At 39.5% G+C, this 22,208-nt stretch overlaps 1 protein-coding gene across 5 annotated transcripts in view; it reads right to left on the bottom strand.

Moving 5' to 3' along the window:
* HERC3 (HECT and RLD domain containing E3 ubiquitin protein ligase 3) overlaps positions 1-22,208 on the bottom strand; it is a 63,748-nt gene that overhangs the window by 2,817 nt on the left and 38,723 nt on the right. For all 5 annotated transcript variants that reach the window (XM_039353393.1, XM_039353392.1, XM_039353395.1 and 2 more), the window contains 13 exons: positions 20,363-20,474; positions 17,817-18,006; positions 15,924-16,087; positions 14,529-14,642; positions 13,378-13,401; positions 13,201-13,290; positions 7,988-8,158; positions 7,200-7,343; positions 6,235-6,401; positions 4,309-4,375; positions 2,538-2,620; positions 1,920-2,103; positions 78-180 (listed from right to left, as the gene is read on the bottom strand). In XM_039353393.1, the coding sequence (XP_039209327.1) occupies positions 78-180; positions 1,920-2,103; positions 2,538-2,620; positions 4,309-4,375; positions 6,235-6,401; positions 7,200-7,343; positions 7,988-8,158; positions 13,201-13,290; positions 13,378-13,401; positions 14,529-14,642; positions 15,924-16,087; positions 17,817-18,006; positions 20,363-20,474 (1,613 nt within the window). The remainder of the gene's footprint in view (positions 1-77; positions 181-1,919; positions 2,104-2,537; positions 2,621-4,308; positions 4,376-6,234; positions 6,402-7,199; positions 7,344-7,987; positions 8,159-13,200; positions 13,291-13,377; positions 13,402-14,528; positions 14,643-15,923; positions 16,088-17,816; positions 18,007-20,362; positions 20,475-22,208) is intronic.

Below are 22,208 nucleotides of genomic sequence, written 5' to 3'. Positions count from 1 at the left end.
AACCTCAATGAGAGAATCACTGGTCTGAACTGAGTCTCAGCTGAAGAAAATAGTTATAATTCTATATAAATACTTACAAAGAAATTTCTTCTTCTTTTCTAAAGGGAATTCGTGAAATGCTTCCCAGAACATTTGTACAGTAGGGTGTGTAGCTGAATAATCTCCCTTGTAACTTGCACTCTGTAAAACAAGATACAAAGGACAACATGTTGTTTAAGAACAAGAGGTCAATTATAATAATAATTTGAAATTATAATTTGGTGTGTTGGGTAAAGTTATGATTCTGAAAGATCAATTGCTCTCCTATATCCCCAATGCATTACAAAATAGTAAATGACTACTTAATAATTTTAGAACTGGACTGTGACATAAAATAGAAAGCAGGAGAGTAAAAAATAAATAAAATTGAACTCAATCCTTTACGGCCCAGATGTTGGTACTCCAAAGGGTTCAATATGCTCCACGTGAACATTTATATCAAAATATAAAATAATCACAACATTCTGCTGTGAAAAGGGATTGCCAATGGAAAAATTCAAAATTAGTGTAGTGTAAACCTCATACATAGTTAAAAACCTCACACGTAATTAAAAAGAAATATTGATAAGGTATCTTAAGAGTCTCTCTGTCATTTTGTCACAATACTCATACTTAATAGTAATAGCACTGAGACTTATGGGAAGGTAGAGGCTAAAACATATGAAGAATGGTTATAGGAATTGGGTATGTCTAGTCTAGTGAAAAGAAAGACTGGGGTAACATGATAGCAGTGTTCTAATACTTGAGGGGCTGCCACAAAGAAGAGGGGGTCGACCTACTTTCCAAAGCACCAGAAACAATGGTTAGAAACTAAGCAACCTAGAACAGGAGTCTTCAACCTTGGCAACTTTAAAACTTGTGGACTTCAACTCCCAGAATTCCTCAGCCAACTTTTTACAGTTGCCAAGGTTGAGGACCCCTGACCTAGAACTAAGGAGAAATTTCCCGACAGTGAGAACAACTAATCAGTGGAACAGCTTGCCTTCGGAAGTTGTGGGTGCTCCATCACTGGAGGCTTTTAAAAAAAGACTGGAAAGTCATTTTTCTGAAATGGTATGGAGCAGGGGTGTCAAACTCGTGACGTCATGTGACGTCGCGCAACGTATCAGGCTGATTTTGCCATTGCCGGCAATGGGGTGGACGCGGCTTCCGGATGACAGATCCGGCCCGCGGGCCAGCAGTTTGACACCCCTGGTATAGAGTCTCTGGCTTAAGTAGTAGGTTGGACTAGAAGACCTCCAAGTTCCCTTCTAACTCTATTATTTTATTCTTCTGTTATATAACCCTTTATAGTGCTTTTGCAGTGCTCTCTAAGTGGTTTACAGAATTAGCATATTGCCCCCAACAATCTGGATCCTCATTTTACCAACCTTGAAAGGATGGAAGGCTGGGTCAACCTTGAGCCGGTCAGGATCAAACTCCTGGCAGTCAGCAGAGTTAGCCTGCAATACTGCTTTTTAACCACTGCGCCATCATGGCTCAAGTAGCATTGTTTCCTTTTTTCATTGTTTATCCTATTGTCCCATTACTTTACTTGTTATGTTTACATTATTTTCATTTTTGCGTTCTTATTGTTGTAAGCCGACTAGAGTAGCCCCTTGGTGAGATGGGCAGCAAATAAATTTAAAAAATAATAAACTTTTTAACAAGGTGGGCGGCACGTAAATTTAATAATAATAAAATCTATGAGTGCTGTGACTTAATGAGGAATGGGGTGCTCTTAAGATGCATTCTCACAACGATGGTCAGATTAAAATGGTACATTTTCAGAAGAGAATTTTCCTGTCATGAGACATATACTTTCCTGGAGATCATAGCTGCCTACCTTAATTTCTAGACAAGTCAAGTCATGGAAGAAAGTCAAATGGGTGTCCACTAACCTCTTCCAGCTCCTTCCAGTTGTATTTGCTACTTCCCACGATCATAGCCCTTAGCTCAGTAGGCTGGAAGAGTTCAAACACCTTCCCACCACACACCTTCAAGAAGCCACTTGAGAAAGCAGTGTACCACTCATGCACGGAGACATTGAAGACGTAATTCACGTAGGCATCCACAAATTCCTGTCTGGGGGAATTAGAAGGAACACCGTGTTTCGTTATTTATATCATGGGTTGTTGGGGCTGCCACAACTTATTTCTCTCTAAATAGAAACGATCTTTGGCTCCATTGGTTGAGAAAGGCATAGTTTATTAGAGATCAAATGTACTGCAGTGTTGCAAAGCCAGAACTACGTTCAACTTTTGCCTCCCTTAACTGTCTCTCTTGGCTCATCCCCATGTAACCCATCAGGTTCAGGTAAGATGTTTTCATAATGGTCAGTTATGGTAGTTTGACATGCAGCTCCCTCCTCCTAGCGGGATGACCTTGAGGCAGCATCTCAAAGAGATACAGCCCTTACTTTCGTTTCCCCCTTCATTCCCCCTCCCTACAATTCATGGCAGTCTGTCACAGCACAGCAGTGAAGCATTTCTTCAACCTTATCATCACCCAATACTTACCTATTATTGTTCTGTACAGGTATTTTGTCTCCATCAGGAACAAGATTTTTCTGTTCCACTATGCCATAACTTTCTTTGCAGATCTGCATTTCCAATCCAAACAAACAATGGCAAAGCTGCTTTATACTTTTATCTCTTGAGCAACAACAGCATTATTATTTTCCACAAGGGACACATGTTAAACAAAACGTTTGGCTTTCCAACATATAACTAATGTTAAGATAGTCTTGGTTTATTGCAAATGACAATTTCTAATTTGATATACCAGGGATACGAAAAGGTCAACTTTGCAACAACTAAGTATACCATTCATTCCAAAATCGGTAGGACAGATTTTTGAAACCTGAAAATTCTGCAGAGGTATTAAAATCCCAGAATTCTCAACTATTTATTCAATCTTGAATTTTCAGGATTGTGATCAAAGGTGGGAACACCATTTGAGGTTTGCATTCTGAGACACTTTCAGTTATAATAATAATAATAATAATAATAATAATAATAATAATAATAATAATAATAATAATAATAATAATAATAATAATAATAATAAAGTTGGAAGGGACCTTGGAGGTCATCAAGTCCAACCCCCTGGTCAGGCAGGTAACCCTATACCATTTCAGACAAATGGCTGTCCAGTTTCTTCTTAAAAACTTCCAGTGTTGGAGCATTCACCGCTTCTGGAGGCAGGTTGTTCCGTTGGTTAATTATTCTAACTGTCAGGAAGTTTCTCCTTAGTTCTAGGTTGCTTCTCTCTTTGGTTAGTTTCCATCCATTGCTTCTTGTCCTGCCTTCAGATGCTTTGGAGAACAGCTTGACTCCCTCTTCTTTGTGGCAGCCCCTGAGATATTGGGAGACTGCTATAATGTCCCCCCTAGTCCTTCTCTTCATTAAACTAGACATACCCAATTCCAGCAACTGTTCCTTATATGTTTTAGCTTCCAGTCCCCTGATCATCTTTCTTGCTCTTCTCTGTACTCTTTCTAGAGTCTCAACATCTTTTTTACATTGTGGTGACCAAAACTGGATGCAGTATTCCAAGTGTGGCCTTACCAAGGCATTGTAAAGTTGTATTAACACTTCACGTGATCTTGAGTCTATCCCTCTGTTAATGCAGCCCAGCACTGTGTTTCCAGGCTGCCTCTGTCTCTTTTTCTCTCTGTGATAATCCAGCATGAGGAAGCAGGGCTTTCAAAAGAAGCATCCATGATCACGAATGAAAGAATTGCAAAGGGCTAATCAACCCCTGAAGTCCAACTCTCTGCTCAGTGCAGGAATCCAAATTAAAGTCCTAAATAGAAGACTTTCCAGAACCTGCTTGAAAATTCTCAGTGAGGGGATGGTTGGTCAAACATGTTCTACAGTTAAGACATTTTTTTTCTCTCCAATCAGAATCTTCTTCTTACGCTCCAGCCTGATAGTCAACAGATCCACTCCACATATTTTCAAATGTACAATTGAAAGGATCCCAAAATAGGGGGTTGGGAGAAGTGGGGCTGAGAAGAAAAACCACAGCAGCAAGGAGGGTACAATAATATGATTATCCAACATCTTTTTCTCTATATCCCAAATGCCCAGCACAAATATCCCTATTGCTCCCAAACCTCAATCTTAAGAGAGGTCATCTTCTCTTGATGTGTCTCCTGGAAATGGGAGAGAAAAGCTCACGTAGAAAAGCTCCTATTCCCAACCAATGTGGAACTAATATTGCTCTGAAGCGCTGGCGTTCGTTCAGCTTTCATAAACACAAAAAGTAGGAATGGGTAGTCCTTACTGTAAAGTAGAGGCAGAATGTTTCCTCAATATCTTCTCCAGGATAATCTAAAAGCTCTTGGAGGCTCCTAAACAGAAGGATAAAAATAGCAAGAAGGAAAAGGGAGCAATTTACTGGTAGCTGCAACTATGTATCTTGCTTCATTAGAGGTAGTCCTCACGTCATGACTACAATTGAGCCCAACATTTCTGTTGCTAAGTGAGACATTTGCCAAGTGAGTTTTGTCCCATTTTATCACCTTTCTTGCCACCTTTGTTGAGTGAATCACTGCAGTCGCTAAGTTAGCCACACGGTTGTTAAGTGAATCTGGCTCCCCCCACTGGCTTTGCTTGTCAGAAGGACGCAAAAGGTGATCACATGACCCCCGGACACTGCAACCGTCATAAATATGAGTCAATTGCCAAGCGTTTGAATTTTTATCGTGTGACCATGGGGATGCTGCAGCAGTCATAAGTGTGAAAAAATAAATCACTTTTTCCAGTGCTGGTGTAACTTTGGACATTGTAACTTTGGACAGTCATTAAATAACCGTTATAAGTTGAGGACTACCTGTACTGGAATTATACGTATCATAAATAGACTGCATACATGTACAGGTAGTCCTTGAATTAAAACATAATGCTGTCTGCCGGTCAAAGTCATACCTGGTGACAGTCATAAAACAGGTTGGTCATGTGATTGATTTGATTTTATGACCTTTTTTTGCAGATCCACAACTGTTAAGCAAATGCCACGGTCATTAAGCAAACCAGGGGTTCACTATGGGCACGCTTTTTCCAAAGAACAGAACATGACCATGGCTGTAAATGTAGGGTGATTGCTGAGCAACCAAGTGCAATAACTTAATCATGGAGGAAGGGGGAAGCTGCCCATTTGAGACTGAATATGTGTCTTAAGTACACACCAGGTAACTCTGTCGGAACTTCAAAAACAATTGGTCGTAAAACAAAGACCATCTGTATTTCACAATCTATATGACTCCCGGCAGTTCGGCAGTTCAAGTCTCACCGGCTCAGGGTTGACTCAGCCTTCCATCCTTCCAAGGTGGGTAAAATGAGGACCCAGATTGTTGGGGGCAATAGGCTGACTCTGTAAACCACTTAGAGAGGGCTGTAAAGCGCTGTGAAGCGGCATATAAGTCTTAGTGCTATTGCTATAATTATTAAAGTACAGAAAAAGCATGGCACAAATCAAGAGAAACCTCAAATTTCAGATGCAGTGAGAGAGAGAATGATATCTGTTGCCTTTTGTAGAGAAACTCAAAGAAGCACACAAAATGCTCCCTCTTGTTTTTCCTCACAACACTTCGTGAGATAGACTGGGCTACGAAAGAGAGAGAGGTTGGTCCCAAATCAACCAGTGAGCCAATCCATGGCAGACTAGAACCTGGGTCTCTTCATTCTTCATCCCCTGTCTTTGCCACTAAACCACCCTGGTCGTCAAATTGAGCACATGTGGGCACATACGATTCATTGCTCTTTTCCAAAGAGTATAGTCACTCGGTTTGCTTTTGATGTTACTTTGGGCGATGTAAAGCTTCGTCGCCAAGGAAATGTACTCAATTTCAGCCTAAAGTATACGTTTTTCAACTCTTTTCTTTTCCTCTAAAACAGTGGTTCTCAACCTTTTTAATGCCGCGACCCCAACCGGTCGTAAGTCGAGGACTACTCAACTGGTGCAGCACCGTTTGCAGAATGGGACTTTTGGTGGACTCACCAGGGCAGAGACAGCCTGGACAATTCCTATTGGCTTTTGAAAGCCAATAGAATTAGATTCTATTCAAGAGAGTCTATTCTATTGGCTTTCAAAATGGTCGTTCAACCCCAAATGGGGTCCCGACCCACAGGTTGAGAACCACTGCTCTAAAACAATCAGGACAATTGTAATTTTATGCTGATCATGCAAAATGGCCAGGATAACATCTACCTTCCTTCCAGTGGAGATAGCTCCTTCAGGTCATCCAGGTCAGGTTTCACATTCAGAAGCTTCTTATATAAAGCCAGTGGAAAGTGGAGGTCCACCACGGTGAAGTTGTAGATAGCCAGACCACAGACGATGCCAATTAGGTGAAACCAATTGTGCTCAACAAAACACTTTAGAAAAAAAGGAAAACAACATTAGGAGGAAGCCTGGAATTAAAATTATAGATTTCAGGTTAAAAAACTGCTAAATTTACTTCCAAGACCAACATTTGTTTTCTTCACTGGAATACTCCAGATGTGCTACCACACAGAGTAACCTGAACCCTAGAGAACATCAAGACTAAATAAACGCTCGAGTCAATTACAGATAGCTCTCGCCTTACAACCCTAATGGAGCATCCCCATCACAATCTTTAAGTCACTACAGTTATAAATTGGGTTGTAAGTGACCTGATTTTATGACCTTTTCGGCAACAGTTGCTAAGCAAATGGAATGATCGTAAAGCAGCTACCTTGGTCATGAAGCAAATGCCATGACCGTTAACCAAACCAATGGTTTGCTACGGGACATTTTTGCTGAAAACTGGAGATAAATGCTGGGATTTGGCAAAAACATCCTAACATATGGCCATGTGACTGTCTTCTTCTTCTTGTGCCATATCCGTTATCGGACGTTGGCGATCATGTTGGCGATTCTGTTTTTATCAGCAGCCGCACGAAAAAGTGCTGCTGAGTTTTGTCCAAACCAGTCCCTTAGATTTTGAAGTTCTTCTGCTTGGACTGTGGGAGACTGCAAATGGCCCTAAATGGCTGGCATGTGTTCTTGTGACTGGGGGGGGGGGGGAGAAGAGATTGGCCATTGGAACATCAGAACCAACTCATAAATAGTCCAGGGAGGCCCATTGTTACTTCAAACGGACGCTAAGCAAGGACTGCCTGAATCCAGAAGAATGCAGTAGCCATACTTACAGTATCTGAGAACCAGAGTAGATTGGAGTCTGAATAGCAGGTGAACATTCCATAGATGGGATTCAAGAGCTCTTTCAGAAGCAGGAGAAAGAATTCCTTTGTGACACCACCAGCATCCACAGCTTCCTCACCATCAAAGATCACCTACCAGAACATACTGAATTGATTTCAACAAGGGCAATTTTATTTAATGATTAAACAAAGAATACCGCCACCCACCTCACAAACGGTGCCTTAAGGTGGTTTGGAAGGGCAAAAGAGAATAACCAGTTGCCATTGCCCATGGAGATTCTCAGTCATCCAGGTCATGGTTATCCCAAAGGTGCTTTTTCAAGAGGCCACTGGACTTTGTTTTTCCGTGAAGACATTTTGCTTCTCATCCAAGAAGATTCTTCAGTTCTGAATTGAAGAAGCTTCTCAGAAGAGAAGGATAATGTCTTCAAGGAAAAACAAAGAAAGTCCAATTGCCTTTTCAAACAGCACCTTTGGGACAATAGATTCATTGTATTTCACATTGAAAAAAGTGGGGTGCCAAGCCACAACAGGGAGATCTCACCTCTCTGAGAAAGTCATCGTATTTTATTTTTTTTTAAAAAAATGAATGCTATCTCTCAAACAGGGTTACCCTTCATAGCGTTCTTCATTCCATGTGGAGACAATTATTTTGTATGGGTGAAGGAGTCCATCACGTGGAATTTCACCAGTAATCAGAAATAAAACATATTGAAGCAGCCCAGAGGCGAATTGGATGCTGCTGTGAGGATTAGATCACATTGACAGGAGCTTACCTTCAAAGGCTTTTTCAAGTCAACATCCGAATGGATGCTCAGTTCCCTCAAAGCATCGCCAACCAAGTTGCTCCTGCGAACGTGAACGACCAGGAATGGGCTTCGGGCCAGAAGAGGTTCCAGGGTGAGAAACATAAAGACATTCTGTAGATTTGCTCCACTAATGGCCACCTAAAAACATTTGAGAAATGGATTTCAAGTGATATTTCCCCAACAATTCCCCACCTCTTGTTCCAGTGACATCCAAGCAGAAGAGTTATGTTTCTTTAAGTAGAAAGAAATTGCTAGCCGGGTGGCACAGTGGTTAGAATGCAGTATTACAGGCTAACTCTGCCCACTGCCAGCAGTTCGATCCTGACTGGCTCAAGGTTGGCTCAGCCTTCCATCCTTCTGAAGTCAGTAAAATGAAGGCACAGATTGTTGAGGAGAATATGCTGACTCTGTAAATCATTCAGAGAATGCTGTAAAGCTCTATGACAGGGATCTTCAAACTTGGCCCTTTTATAACTTGTGGACTTCAACCCCCAGAATTCCTCAGCCAGGGATGCTGGCTGAGGAATTCTGGGAATTGAAGTCCACAAGTCATAAAAGGGCCATGTTTGAAGACTCCCTGCTCTATGAAGTAGTATATAAATTGCTAAACCATTATAATGAGGCAATCTCAAAAGCTGAGGATATTATTGGGTTTGGATATATCCTGGGCTTTAAATATTAATCTTCTAAAATAGGAAGCAGTTGCTTAGACTCCCAACTTTGGCAACTTCCAGTTGGGTGGACTTCTCAACTATGACCCTGCTGCTTGTGAAGTTCTTGTGCCCATCTCACCCATTTGGCATCTGCCAAGACTGGAAATACTGCCCACAGATAGAAAGAAATACAACCTCAATACTGAATTCCTCCGTTCTTTTCAGAGCTAAACAACAGGAAGAATTACATGGGTTTGTCAAAAATAGATCATGCCAGACAAATCTTATTGCATTCTTTGACCAAGTGACAAAATTAGTGGATCAGAGGAATGCTGTGGACATAATTTACTTGGACTTCAGTAAGGCATTTGATAAAGTAGATCACAACCTACTACTTGACAAGATAGAAAAATGTGGGGTAGACAGAACCACCACCAGATGGATCCGTAGCTGGCTGACCGGCCGTACTCAGCGAGTGGTCCTCAATGGAACTGCATCTATATGGAGGGAAGTGTGTAGTGGGGTGCCCCAGGGCTCTGTTCTGGGCCCAGTACTCTTCAACATCTTCATCAACGATTTGGATGAAGGGATAGATGGGGAACTCATCAAATTTGCAGATGACACCAAGCTGGCAGGAATAGCCAACACTCCAGAAGACAGGCTTCAGGTACAGAAGGATCTGGACAGACTTGAACACTGGGCACTAACTAACAAAATGAAATTCAATGGTGAAAAAAGCAAGGTTCTACATTTAGGCAAGAAAAACCAAATGCACAAGTACAGCATAGGTGGCACCATGCTCAATAGTAGTAACTGTGAGAGGGACCTCGGAGTCCTAGTAGACAATCAGTTAAATATGAGCCAGCAGTGTGCGGCAGCTGCCAAAAAGGCCAACACAGTACTAGGCTGCATTAACAGAGGGATAGAATCAAGATCACGTGAAGTATTAATACCACTCTTCAATGCCTTGGTAAGGCCACACTTGGAATACTGCATCCAGTTTTGGTCACCACGATGTAAAAAAGATGTTGAGACTCTAGAAAGAGTACAGAGAAGAGCAACAAAGATGATTAGGGGACTGGAGGCTAAAACATATAAGGAACGGTTGCTAGAATTGGGTATGTCTAGTTTAACGAAGAGAAGGACAAGGGGGGACATGATAGCAGTATTCCAATATCTCAGGGGCTGCCATAAAGAAGAGGGAATTAAGCTATTTTCCAAAGCACCTGAAGGCAGGACAAGAAGCAACGGGTGGAAACTAATCAAGGAGAGAAGCAACCTAGAACTAAGGAGAAACTTCCTGACAGTGAGAACAATTAATCAGTGGAACAGCTTGCCTCCAGAAGCAGTAAATGCTCCAACACTGGAAGTTTTTAAGAAGAGACTGGACAGCCATTTGTCCGAAATGGTGTAGGGTTTCCTGCCCGAGCAGGGGGTTGGACTAGATGACCTCCAAGGTCCCTTCCAACTTTACTATTATTATCTATGTGCTATAGCTTTGCTGGCTGAGGAATTCTGGGAGTTGAAGTCCACAAGTCTGAAAGTTGCCAAGGTTGCCTGTGCTAGAGAGCAAAACTTTTTCTAATCATCAACACTTTGAGCTGTAATTATTCTTCTTCCCCTAACCCTAACCCTATCCCCCCAAGATGTTCGTATGCAAATAGGAAGAAAGAAGGGGAAAGGAATATTTCTCTATCTTTAAAAATATTCTATTCATGGTTATGGGACCCTTTCATATTAGACATCCAACAAGCAAAAACCTAAAAAATATATTAAATAAGATTAAAAAAGGATTGTTTTCGAATCAAATCCAGCCTTCTTGAATACAACAATTATACAGCTCTTAATGGATAGCAACACACTGTGTGAATGTTGAAAGACACAGAGTCCGGCCTATTTGCTGGTATGTTGGCTACTACCAGAAACGTGTTCCGATAATTTTTAGCAAACAACAAAGCCAAGAAGATGGCTTCACTCTGGCAGTCTAAAGTTTGATGTAGACATGAAAGGAGGAGGAGGAGGAGGAGGAGGAAGAAGAGGAAGAGGAGGAGGAGGAAGAGGAGAAGAAGAAGGAGGAGGAGGAGGAGGAAGAGGAGGAGGAGGAGGAAGAGGAGGAGGAGAAGGAGGAGGAGGAGGAGGAGGAGGAGGAGGAGGAGGAGGAGGAGGAAGAGGAGAAGAGGAGGAGGAGGAGGAGGAGGAGGAGGAGAAGAAGAAGAAGAAGAAGAAGAAGAAGAAGAAGAAGAAGAAGAAGAAGAAGAAGAAGAAGAAGAAGAAGAAGAAGAAGAAGAAGAAGAAGAAGAAGAAGAAGAAGAAGAAGAAGAAGAAGAAGAAGAAGAAGAAGAAGAAGGAGGAGGAGAAGAAAGAGACTTTTCTATGGAAATCTCCAGTTGGGGAAGACACACCGTGTTGACCTAAAAAACCTAACACACCTGTTTCCTAGGATGGGAGACCACCAGAAGATAAATAAGTTTGTAGGCTTACAGTACAATGGGAAAAAAAACAAGGTTCTGGGATGCCTCTTCTATATTGTTGCCACAAAAATCTACATGTCTATGAAGTTATTAAGAGACGCTCAACTTTAAGGAACTGAGACTACTAGTCTTTAAGACATCTTGTAAAAACCAGTTAACTTGTCTTTTTGCCTAGGTTCTCTCCAAATAACCTCATCAGTGCCATACAGGTTGGCAGGGAAGATACCACTGCCATAATTTCTTTTTCAAGCAGTCTTTTATTTGGAGGAAAATAAAGTAGCTTATTCTTTGCACTAGCGCCATCTCCTGGGTAATGCAAACAGTAACTCAGGAATGAATTCCTATCCAGCAAAAGGCAGAATTCAGCTGTGGATGCTGCAAAATTATTGTTCTGCCTTCCAGGATCGCTTCTGGCACCACAGTATTTTACACATACAGTGTATAAAGTGTAATAATTTCCAAAAAGGACTGCATAAGATTCCACTTTGCCTCCTGGCTGTTTGTTAGAAATACAGGCGTACATGGTTAAAGAACAAAGCGTCCCATTTTTTTTTTTTACATTTTCTACCCTGGAGATAAATGTTTAAAGAAAATAAAAGAAGACACAACCAAGTTTTTAGCAAGTACACATTGTCTTAAAAGACAGCCTTACAGTATTAACAGAGTGCATAGTTACAACAGCACTAAAAAAAAGTGACATGACCAATTTTCACACCTACTGTATGATCATTGCAGCGTCAACGTGATCAAAATTCGGCACTTAACAACTGAGACAACTGTATTCATGAGAGCTGCATTGTTGTGGGGTCACGCGGTCCCCATTTGTAACTTTCTCAGCAGGCTTCCCAAAAGCAAAGTTAATGGGGGAAGCTACATTCACTTAACAATCATGTAATTCATTTAACAACAGAGATTTCCTTAACAACTGTGGCAAAAACGGTCGAAAAAATGAGATGCAACTCCCTTAAGACCTATTTTGCTTACCAATGGAAATTTTGGGCTCAATTATTGTCATAGGCTTAGGACTACCTGCACATTGTTACAATGGTGCGTATCTCTCATATAAACAACAATCTCCTTGTGCAACAATGATTTGCTACTTCGTCAAACAATGAACTAGAACTAGAAACGTTAAAAAATGATGCTATGAATCAACTCTTATTAAACCCACAATCCATTTGAGATATTGTCTAGATCAGGGGTAGGAAACCTTGGCTCTTTTATGACTCGTGGATTCAACTCCCAGAATTCCTGAGCCAGCCAGATATATTTTTTTATTTACAATGCTTTGTTCTGATCATCAAACACTTTAGTAAACCTACAATCGGAGAAATTTGATCTGCTTTTCTTCTGTTTAATTATATACTTTCAGAATCTGAAATTTTATCACATTTCCACTAAAGATGGGCTCAGGATATGCAACTTTTTTTTTGAGATGAGCTCCTATTTGGCCTGCTAAGATGCTGCACTCCAGGAAATAGTGGAAATAGTGAGTGTAGCCACACACAAAAATTGATTTCATTTAATTTACATGTATTATAATTATTACAATTCGTCGCACAGCTAGATGTTCAAACTGGATTTGGCATTTTTGTCCACCTATCAAGACCTTTCCAAGGACTTGGGATAGGCAGATATGGATCGCTGATGGTGTTAAAGGTATCATCACAGGATGTAAGCTGTTCTGAGTAAAGTTGTCTTTTGTAATTGACCAATGGTGATTTTGTCAATGAAAAGACGATGCTATATTTTCATAATTTTCCCTTTCTGTCACACTAAAAAACACAAAACTTTGGGAGTCACGTCCAAGATAGGAATAACTGTAGGTGACTCAGATTGTGCACAACTGATGTAAATGAAGATCCATCTATTTCCAAGGCAAATCAATCCATCTAGTTTAGCCTGGATTGAATGAAGAAGCTAACGTTTCCAGCTGATTGCCCCCAAATACATTTGTGATGTTGGTTAAGGCTGATGCAGGTGACCAGTCATCCCGTCTGGAGGAGCAAATGTTTCCCAAAGGAAAAGATAGATAGACTGAAAGAAGGCAGCATACCTGCATCTGCAGTTTAGCATCTGTCTGCAACATCTTTGTCTTCGCTTGTGCATCAAAGATAAAAGGATAAGAGCAGAGAGTCACAGAATCCTGGAAAGAAGGAACAGTTCAATTCAATGGTGGCAGGTTCAGATTCCAGTGAGAACTGCTTGGGCAAAGAGGAACTGGAATATTTACCTGCATGATAGATGGTCTTGCTTTCTGCATAAGGGAAAAGGGAGAGAAGAAATATAAACAGCATGAGCTTCCAACAAGTGCATCATCAATTAACTTTCTATTCTACTCTTCCTCTAAAGCAGGGATCTTCAAAGTTGGCCTTTTTATGACTTGTGGACTTCAGCTCCCAGAATTCCTCAGCCAGCGTGCCTGGCTGAGGAATTCTGGGAGTGGAAGTCCACAAGTCATAAAAGGGCCAACTTTGAAGATCCCTGCTCTAAAGAATGGTATACATACATATATCAATGGGATACATACATGTTATTCTTCCTCTTAGACCAACTCTGTTGAGTTGGTCAGGCTGAAGTCCACAAAATTTGTGGACTTCAACTCCCAGAATTCCCCAGCCAGCATGGCTGGATGGAGAATTCTAGGAGTTGAAGTCTATAGGTTTTAAAGTTGCAAAGTTGGACACCCTGGTTTAGATATCCTCACTCTTTCAGAAGAATAGGTTTAAAAAAATGCCAGTACCCTACATCTCCTTTAGGAGACTGGAGACTAAAGCATATAAAGAACGGTTGCTAGAATTGGATATGTCTAGTTTAATGAAAAGAACGATTAGGGGTGACATGATAGCAGTGTTCCAATATTTGAGGGACTACCACAAAAAAGAGGGGGTCAACCTATTCTCCAAAGCACCTGAAGGCAGGACAAGAAGCAATGGGTGTAAACTAATCAAGGAAAGAAGCAACCTAGAACTAAGGAGAAATTTCCTGACAATGGGAACAATTAATCAGTAGAAAGACTTGCCTTCAGAAGTTGTGGATTGGACAACCATTTGTCTGAAATAGTATAGGGTTTCCTGCCTGAGCAGGGGGTTGGACTAGAAGACCTCCAAGGTCCCTTCCAACTCCGTTATTTTGTTCTGTTCCTTTAATTTATTAACTACTGCTTTGCCTCTTCAATCTATTGCACATTTTCCTTAACTATTTTACATAGTCTAGGTAGTCAAATCTTGAAACAAAATGATAGGTATACAAGTAACTTGCATAAAAACTTTTCAGAATTCCCAGTTGGGAAGTGTTTAATTTTGATTCAGGGTGCACAGAACAATCTAATTTAACTAGTTCCAGGAGCATGATTTAGCTTGGCAATTAAACAAAACTTCTTACCACTTTTGCTTGATTCAAAAACCACATTAGGTAGTCTTCTTGAATATCTATCAGATTAGAAATCTCTGGGATATAAAATTTGTCATATTCTATGTGGTTAGCTTTCTGATTTACCTGATATAGAAAAAACAAATACATCAGAATAACGCAATAAACAATTTCTTCATAGAATCGTTACAAATTCCCAAAAGGCTAACTGAAAAAAAGGAAGACTGCCAGATTTGGTTTCTCATTTAGTGTCCTCTACAGGAAGTCTTTGACTTATGATCTCAATTGGGACCAGAACATCCATTGCTAAGAAGGGCGATGTCGAATCAAGCGTGCCTGATTGTACAACCTTTCCCCCACCCCCAGTTATTAAGTGAATTATTGTAGTCAGTTGCCAAGCACCCGGATTTTGATCATGTGACCATGAGGATGCTGCCATTGTTGTAAGTCAGGGATCTTCAAACTTGGACCTTTTATGGCTGTGGACTTCAACTTCCAGAATTCCTCAGCCAGCATGCCAGTTGAAGTGCACAAGTCATAAAAGTGCCACGTTTGAAGACTCCTGTTATAAGTGGTCATAAGTTACTTTTTTCACTTATCTTTGGATGGTTGCTAAACAAATGGTCATAACTGGAAGACTGTCTACAGTTTGCCTATCAATTTGCACAATATTTTTTCAAAGTCAACACAAAAATGCATTCCTGTTTTCAACAATTTTTCACATAATTTTTCCTAATAAAATAGAGTATTTATTCATTATCTGTCCTCAATAAATATTTTTTCTTTCTTTTTTTTTTTTTTTGCCAAAGTATCTTGCACAATTTGGAAATATATAAACACTGACATTCCTTCTTTCATTTCTCAAATAGGTTCAGGAAAGGCAAAGTAGGTATATAATGACAGCAATCAAAATGCCACTAAGAGTCCTAAAATCAATTTACAGACAGATTATTCTAAAGAAAATCTATCCATGTATTCGTTCAGAGCTAAACTGATTTGATGGCACTTAATCAACTAACCAACCAACCAACCAACCAACCAACCAATCAATCTATTTTTCACTCAGTTTAATTTAAAAGCAGCATTTACTAATAATGGAACCAAAAAGCTGTAGACAATAAAATTATGGCAATACTGTCCACCACAAATCTTATGCCCTTTGGCAAACACAAGTTATTGCACCATATATGTAGATGAATATTAATCTACATAGTCAAATATGCAAGGTGTTCAAATTTATACCCTGCATTATATATTTTGCAAGTATGGAAAACATACAATTCAGGAGTTAAGGTATTCTATTTATACAATGTAAACCTGCAATGTACAAATATTTGGTGGAAAAACAACCAGGGGCATCACCATCATTGAAGACCAAGGTATAGACTCAGAGAATTATTTTCTTACTTTATGTAATTTCTCCAGAAGTTTTAATGCAGCTGTGATGTAACTGCTATACAAGACCGGGATTTGCAGTGTTTTTTTTCCATTCAAGAGATAAACCACGGCATCTTTATAGACATCCACTAACCTCAAGAAATACTCTGGACATACCTGAGACCACCAGTTTTCTAAATAAGATTACATAAAGCAAAATGGGTTATTGATTTCAGTATTATAATCATGGAAATTGAATGAAAAACTAACGTGATGGCTGCTGTCCTCATTTTTTATCTGCAGAATCTATGAAAGTGTTTCACAGCCTTGATAACTTCATGTGTGGATTTTATCTCCCAGAATTCTGGGAGTTAGCTGGCTGGGGAATTCTGGGAATTGAAGCCCACATATCTTCAAGCTGCCAGAGTTGAGAAACACTGGTCTAGGATCTCAAGTATCTTCAATGTGATAAGAGATGTACTTTTGGAAAAAAAATCAAAAATATTAGATGTAACTCAATCTTAGAGAAGTGAATCCTCCTGAATCAAATGGATTTAATTGCTACATGAACAAAGACTTCGCTCTTAAATTTGAATGCTTTCCATAAGTTTTAACATTATCATGTTGTTGAAATGCCTGAACAGGAAAAAAAACAGTCCATATTGTTTATGGACTCTGTATTGGTATGTGGAATCCTAAAATGGATCACAAAAATCCAAGAAAAAAAATGGACTGCAAATTGGATTAGCGATTCTTTTGGCGCTAAGGAATATTCTATCAAGCACCAGGGAAACCAAGAGATCCAGGCAGTTCAAATGTGTATAAATATTTATTGTAAGCTTAAACTCTCTACAAGAATCTGACTTTATTGTAAGCTTAAGCTCTCTACAAGAATCTGACCAACTAACGGTCATGGGAAATTAACGGGTGTTAAGAATAAAACGGAATTCAAGCTGAGCTGGATTTAGATCTCTTGTAGGCACGAAAGGACTCGTGACTGATGACATGTTTGATTCCTTCCTCAGGCTCAGCCTGGTCATATCCTACATATTAATATCTAAAAAATAGTTCTACATCATTGAAAAGCATCCTTCGCCCTGGTATTAATCAGGCAACAGCAATGCACCGTATTGCAAAGGGGACACTAAAATTTCTTAAAAGGGACAGTGAAATTTGGCATTATTTCCTTCACTATTTTGGAAATCATTCATTTGGTGCCTCCTGTTTAGCTTCTTGATTCAACTTTCATCAACCAAACTCCTCTTTTATATTTGCATTATGAAACAAAGATGAGGGAATGGGTAATTTGGAAGAGATCTGAAGGACACTGGATGAGACTATTTGCCTGCATTATTATTGTGAGGTTAAAGCATCAGTTAAGGTTCTCAATGATAATAAAAATGCAAGGAAATGGAGCAATTTGAAAGTGCCATCTAAAAAGCAACTTCTAGCTGAAGAAAATGAGTCCTGTGAATTGTCCACCAGTGGATCTCTCATTTCATCTCATCTATTTATTTCTGACCTCTTAAAAAAGCCCTTTTTATCCCCTCCCCCCACCCTGGAAAGATGTGTTGGTTACTCCACATGCTAGTAAGCTTGAGGTGATGGTCAGGATGGGTGAAATGGAAGGTGATGTCATAAAAGCACTATTGACAATGTCCACAACCAAGAAAGGCCACAATATTATTACGTGGTCTCTACAGGGACGTCCTCTCCCCAAGAAAGTGCTGTAGACGTTGCATACAACCTAGCTCAACCCAAGTTAATCAAGGAATTTAAGAGAACACTTAACTGCCCTGAAGAATAATTGGCAGTATTTCCTGGCATTTTCACAAAGTTGATCTAAAACATATTTGTAATTTATTTTGTCCCCAAATCAGTGTAAGATAGTCCCCTCCCAGAAAAGAGGTGTACATCTTCTACCTAAAACTTTACTGGGGTTTTTGTCCAGACGCAGTATGGCCGTTGCCAAAGGAAGCGTTAAGGTTACATAATATTTTGAGTCTTGAAAGAGTGGGAATTCCGGAAGAATCAGGTAGATTCTCATGGCTTCAACATCTGGCGGGGAGCTAGGCAGCTGGGGGATCAAAAAGCTTTCAAAGCTCTTCAAGATCTGGAAAAAGAAGAAAGAACATTAGGCATGGATTATAGCTCTTACTACTAGCTCTTCTATCATGCTTGTAGTTTCTAGGACTTAATACAGCTTAATTTCAGGTAGCAGGAATTCAACCCAAGAAACTGAAACAGGTAAGTTATTTACTTGGTCCTTTGAATACTATGAAGACATGAGACATCTCAATTGTTCTACAATCCTATCCAAAAAGAGAAGGGAGAGGGGGGTTTTGCCCCTTTTAGTTCCCAAACAGAAACTTTGGTACAAAACTATAACCACATTCAGTTGAAGTCAATTTTAACACTTTGCACAACCAGGCCATATAAAATTCGCAATGATTTGGAGCACAGTAGCTATGTATGGTTATATACAGTAAGTCTACTTGGTCCCAGCATATCTTCACCATACTGTAAACACAGGGAATCTAGGAGTAGGGCTTTGTGCTTTTTCTGCTGGCAGTATGGTGTCAACAGGGTAATGAATGAGCTGTGACACAATCCACCCAACTACTTTACCCACTGGAATGGCACTGATAGCACCAAATTAAAAAAAAAAGACTAAGAAGCTGCATGACGTGGGTCTTATACAAAATGGTTTGGTAAAATGAAATATTTCCTGCAGGGAAACATCAGAGAAAGAAAGACAACATTTTTTTTTCTCAATAAGTCATTGCTACAGTTTTGGCAAGTGAGGGAATTTATGTGTATATATGCACATAGGCACACTCCCTTTCCAATGTTCTATCACTCTTTTTCTTGTGCAAGCAACATCAGAAGTTGACACAATCTATAGCAAAGAAGCTTTGAGCTGAAAGAACAGTGATAAACCTTTCATGATCAATCAAATCCATGATATTAGCCGAATATCTTTCCGAATGATTTTTGGAGAGTTTCCCAGCAACTGCCTTCCATTGTCAACTCAATTATCTCCCCAAAATAATTCCTAGGACAATTTTAGAAAAAATCAACAAGCTCATTTTCCCAGTTCATAATAATGCTAGGACAGATTCTAAAAGACGAAATCTAATATATGTGGAATACATCAGATGGGAAGGGAAGGCTAAGTGCACACATTTTTATAACTACAAGCCTCAGTTTGAAGGACTATTATGAACAAAGAAATTAAGTAAATGGAGATGGAAATTCGCTCATGGGAAAGGGCAAAGGGAGACAAATGTCTACCCAGAGTCACTTAGGGGAGATGGAGAGCACAGAAATTTGATAGGTAATAAATAAATAAATTAAAGAATAGTGTTATATTATGTATAAGGTAAAGGAGATGGCCTTGAGAGAGATATGTAGGAATGTACCTTTAAGCAACAAAGGCTGAAGCATTTTAAAAGTCCAAAACAGTCATAAAATTCAGAAGTGTCTTGGGCAAACACTTCCCTAATTCACTGAACTATAAGGAGGGGAAGGAGGTACAATACCATCAGAATTGCAAAATCCTGTTATTATAGCCAATCTTTATAAAAGTTTTAGCCTTCTTGTGAAATTTATTTCCTGGTCCGGTTTACTTAGTGGAGATGACATGCTGTCATAATATAAGCCCCACTTACAAAAAAGAATTTGAGCTTATGTCACAATGGTGACATAACAATTAATCAGTGGAACGACTTGCCTCCAGAAGTTGTGGGTGCTCCAACACTGGAGACTTTTAAGAAGAGATGGAACAATTTGTCTGAAATGGTATAGGGTTTCCTGCTTGAGCAGGGGCTTGGACTAGATGACCTCCAAGGCCCCTTCCAACCATGTTATCCTGTTATTTTTGGTGCATCACTGCTTTCATCATATTGATAAAATGATTCTGTAGGTATCTGTGTGGTAAGTCCTCAAAAGCTCAAGCCTGGATTTGCTTCATGGGTGGATGGATACTGATTTGGACTTGTTTTCTAAACTCTTTTTTTTTTTTTCAAATTTCAATACTGTCAGAAAAAAAACAATAGGATGAGTATCCAGACATGTGTTAGAGGTAAAATGCATAATTCTGTTTTCACTTATCAAGGGAAAACAATTGATATGATTGTGCCAGAATTAATCCTAACAGTGTAATTTGCACTAATGCACATTGACGTTTCTGTTCAAGCTTTCTCAACCTAATGTCCCCTAGGCCAAGGGTAAGCAACCTTGGCTCTTTTATGACTCGTGGACTTCAACTCCCAGAATTCCTGAGCCAGCAGGGGAGTTGAAGTCCACGAGTCATAAAAGAGCCAAGGTTGCCTACCCCTGCTCTAAACATTCTCACAATCTACCAGGAAGCAAGTTGAAGAAAAGAGTTTAAACTTAAGTTTTCTTCTTAAAAACTCTCAGAAGGAAGCAAACGTTTGCCTTAACACTTCTATAGGAAGTTTCGGTACCTGGTCACGCAGTGTAGAATGCTGAGATGTCATTAGCTTATTAAACATCACTCTGGTGCAATTCAAGTCAATCCCTGGAATTTTGGGACTCGTTTTAAAATGTTCATCTATTCTAGAAAAGAATTTAAGCAAATTTATATCACGTTTTCTTTAAAGCGGAGATTTTAGGCATGCAATGTACTGAATGTAAAAGCAGCAAGCCAGTATTTTAGCTTACAACCTATAAATATGTCTGACCAAAAGTTCTCATACAGATATCATTTACAGGAGTGGAATCTTATCCAAAGTAGCAAAAAGTCTCTGATCAGGAACCAAAAATCAAGGAGTTTTTATTTTTCTCAGGATTATTCTATTATTCAGTCAGCTACAATGGCTTCAAATGTATAAAGTTCAACTCAAAATGTTTTGAATTCAGAGCATATTTTCCATAAATGGAACAATCAATGGATTCAAAGCAGCTTGAATTTAAAGTAGTTCACCCTTCCTTAATAAGGAGATATAATTTTATATTTTCTCAAATTTAGGTCTTTTTTTCCCTTTAGACTTGCTTAGTTTTGAAGGCAGAAACACTATCATACCAACAAAAAGCAAAATGTAGTCCTTAGCCTAGGGCAAATTGTGCCCACAAGTGGAATAAATGGAACAACAAATTGATCCACTAAAGCAATTCTGATAGGTCTCTTTATGATGGAATGGAACAAATCTTAATACCAAATGACACTCTCTTATTAGATATGAGGAGACCAGCAAAAGAATCTGCAACATTACAAATAACATAACTGAATCGTATATATCTGATGGATTGTATTAGATATCTCCACAACTTAGTGTCTACAACAGGGGTGTCAAACTCGCGACATCACGTGACATGTCGCGACGTATCAAGACTTTTTCCCCATTGCTGGAGCTGGGGTGGGCACGGTTTCGGCATGACGCGTCCGGCCTATGGATCGGCAGTTTTGACACCCCTGGTCTACAATATTTTGTAATGAAAGAGAATTTTCATGAGTTTTAGTACCAAATACCAACCTCATGCTTCTTATTGGTGAGCTTGCAAGTAAACTATTGAGTCAGTTATTAGCAGCTGCAACTACAGCCGATGTTCTCTTAACAGGCTCCACTTAATCACATATTTTTACCAATTCCCTGCTAAAACATACAGATACATAGAGCTAAACATAGCTTCTGAAACATAAGTACTATTGCCATAACAACACAGACAATAGAGATAAGTAGTCTCTGGAAGTCCATGTCAACCAGTTTGGTCACAGAAACTTCTGGCAACATGGCAGTTCAGCCAAAATCTTACTGCCCCATCTCCATGAGACCCATTGCTTCCCCCCCCCCTTTTTAAATCCTTCCTCTTCCTTGTATAAGAAAGCTATGGAACCAGAATAGTCTAACACTGAATATAATGCAGAATATTTTTGAACAATGGGCTCAGAGGTTATTTTTAAATACTGCCAACAGAGACATCTGCCTGTATGGAAAGATTGTGTCTAAAATATATTATGACAGAGGATCACATTCTACCTAATTAAGATTGTGTTGAAAATGGATTTACAAATGACAGACTACAAGAATGAAATGGAAAAAGATGTTATATTAGATGTAAAAAAATAAACTGGCTGATGGCTTAATAATTAAAGAGGGCATGCAAACAATAAACCAAGAGAGTAACTTGGATAATTTTAATCAAAGGGGAAGCCAGATTTCACTTAACAGCTGTGTTACTAACTTAACAACTTCAGTGATTCACTTAATAACTGTAGCAAGAATGGGGCAAAGTCCACTTAACAATTGTCTCACTTAGCAACAGAAATGTCACTTAACATTGCAAAAACTA

The sequence above is a fragment of the Crotalus tigris genome, unplaced genomic scaffold (genome assembly GCF_016545835.1).
Source record: "Crotalus tigris isolate CLP2741 ecotype Arizona unplaced genomic scaffold, ASM1654583v1 scf7180000018518.7366548510:968632, whole genome shotgun sequence".
NCBI lineage: Eukaryota > Metazoa > Chordata > Lepidosauria > Squamata > Viperidae > Crotalus > Crotalus tigris.
Note: the sequence above shows the minus strand (reverse complement) of the source record. Positions and strands in the feature narration are given on the sequence as shown.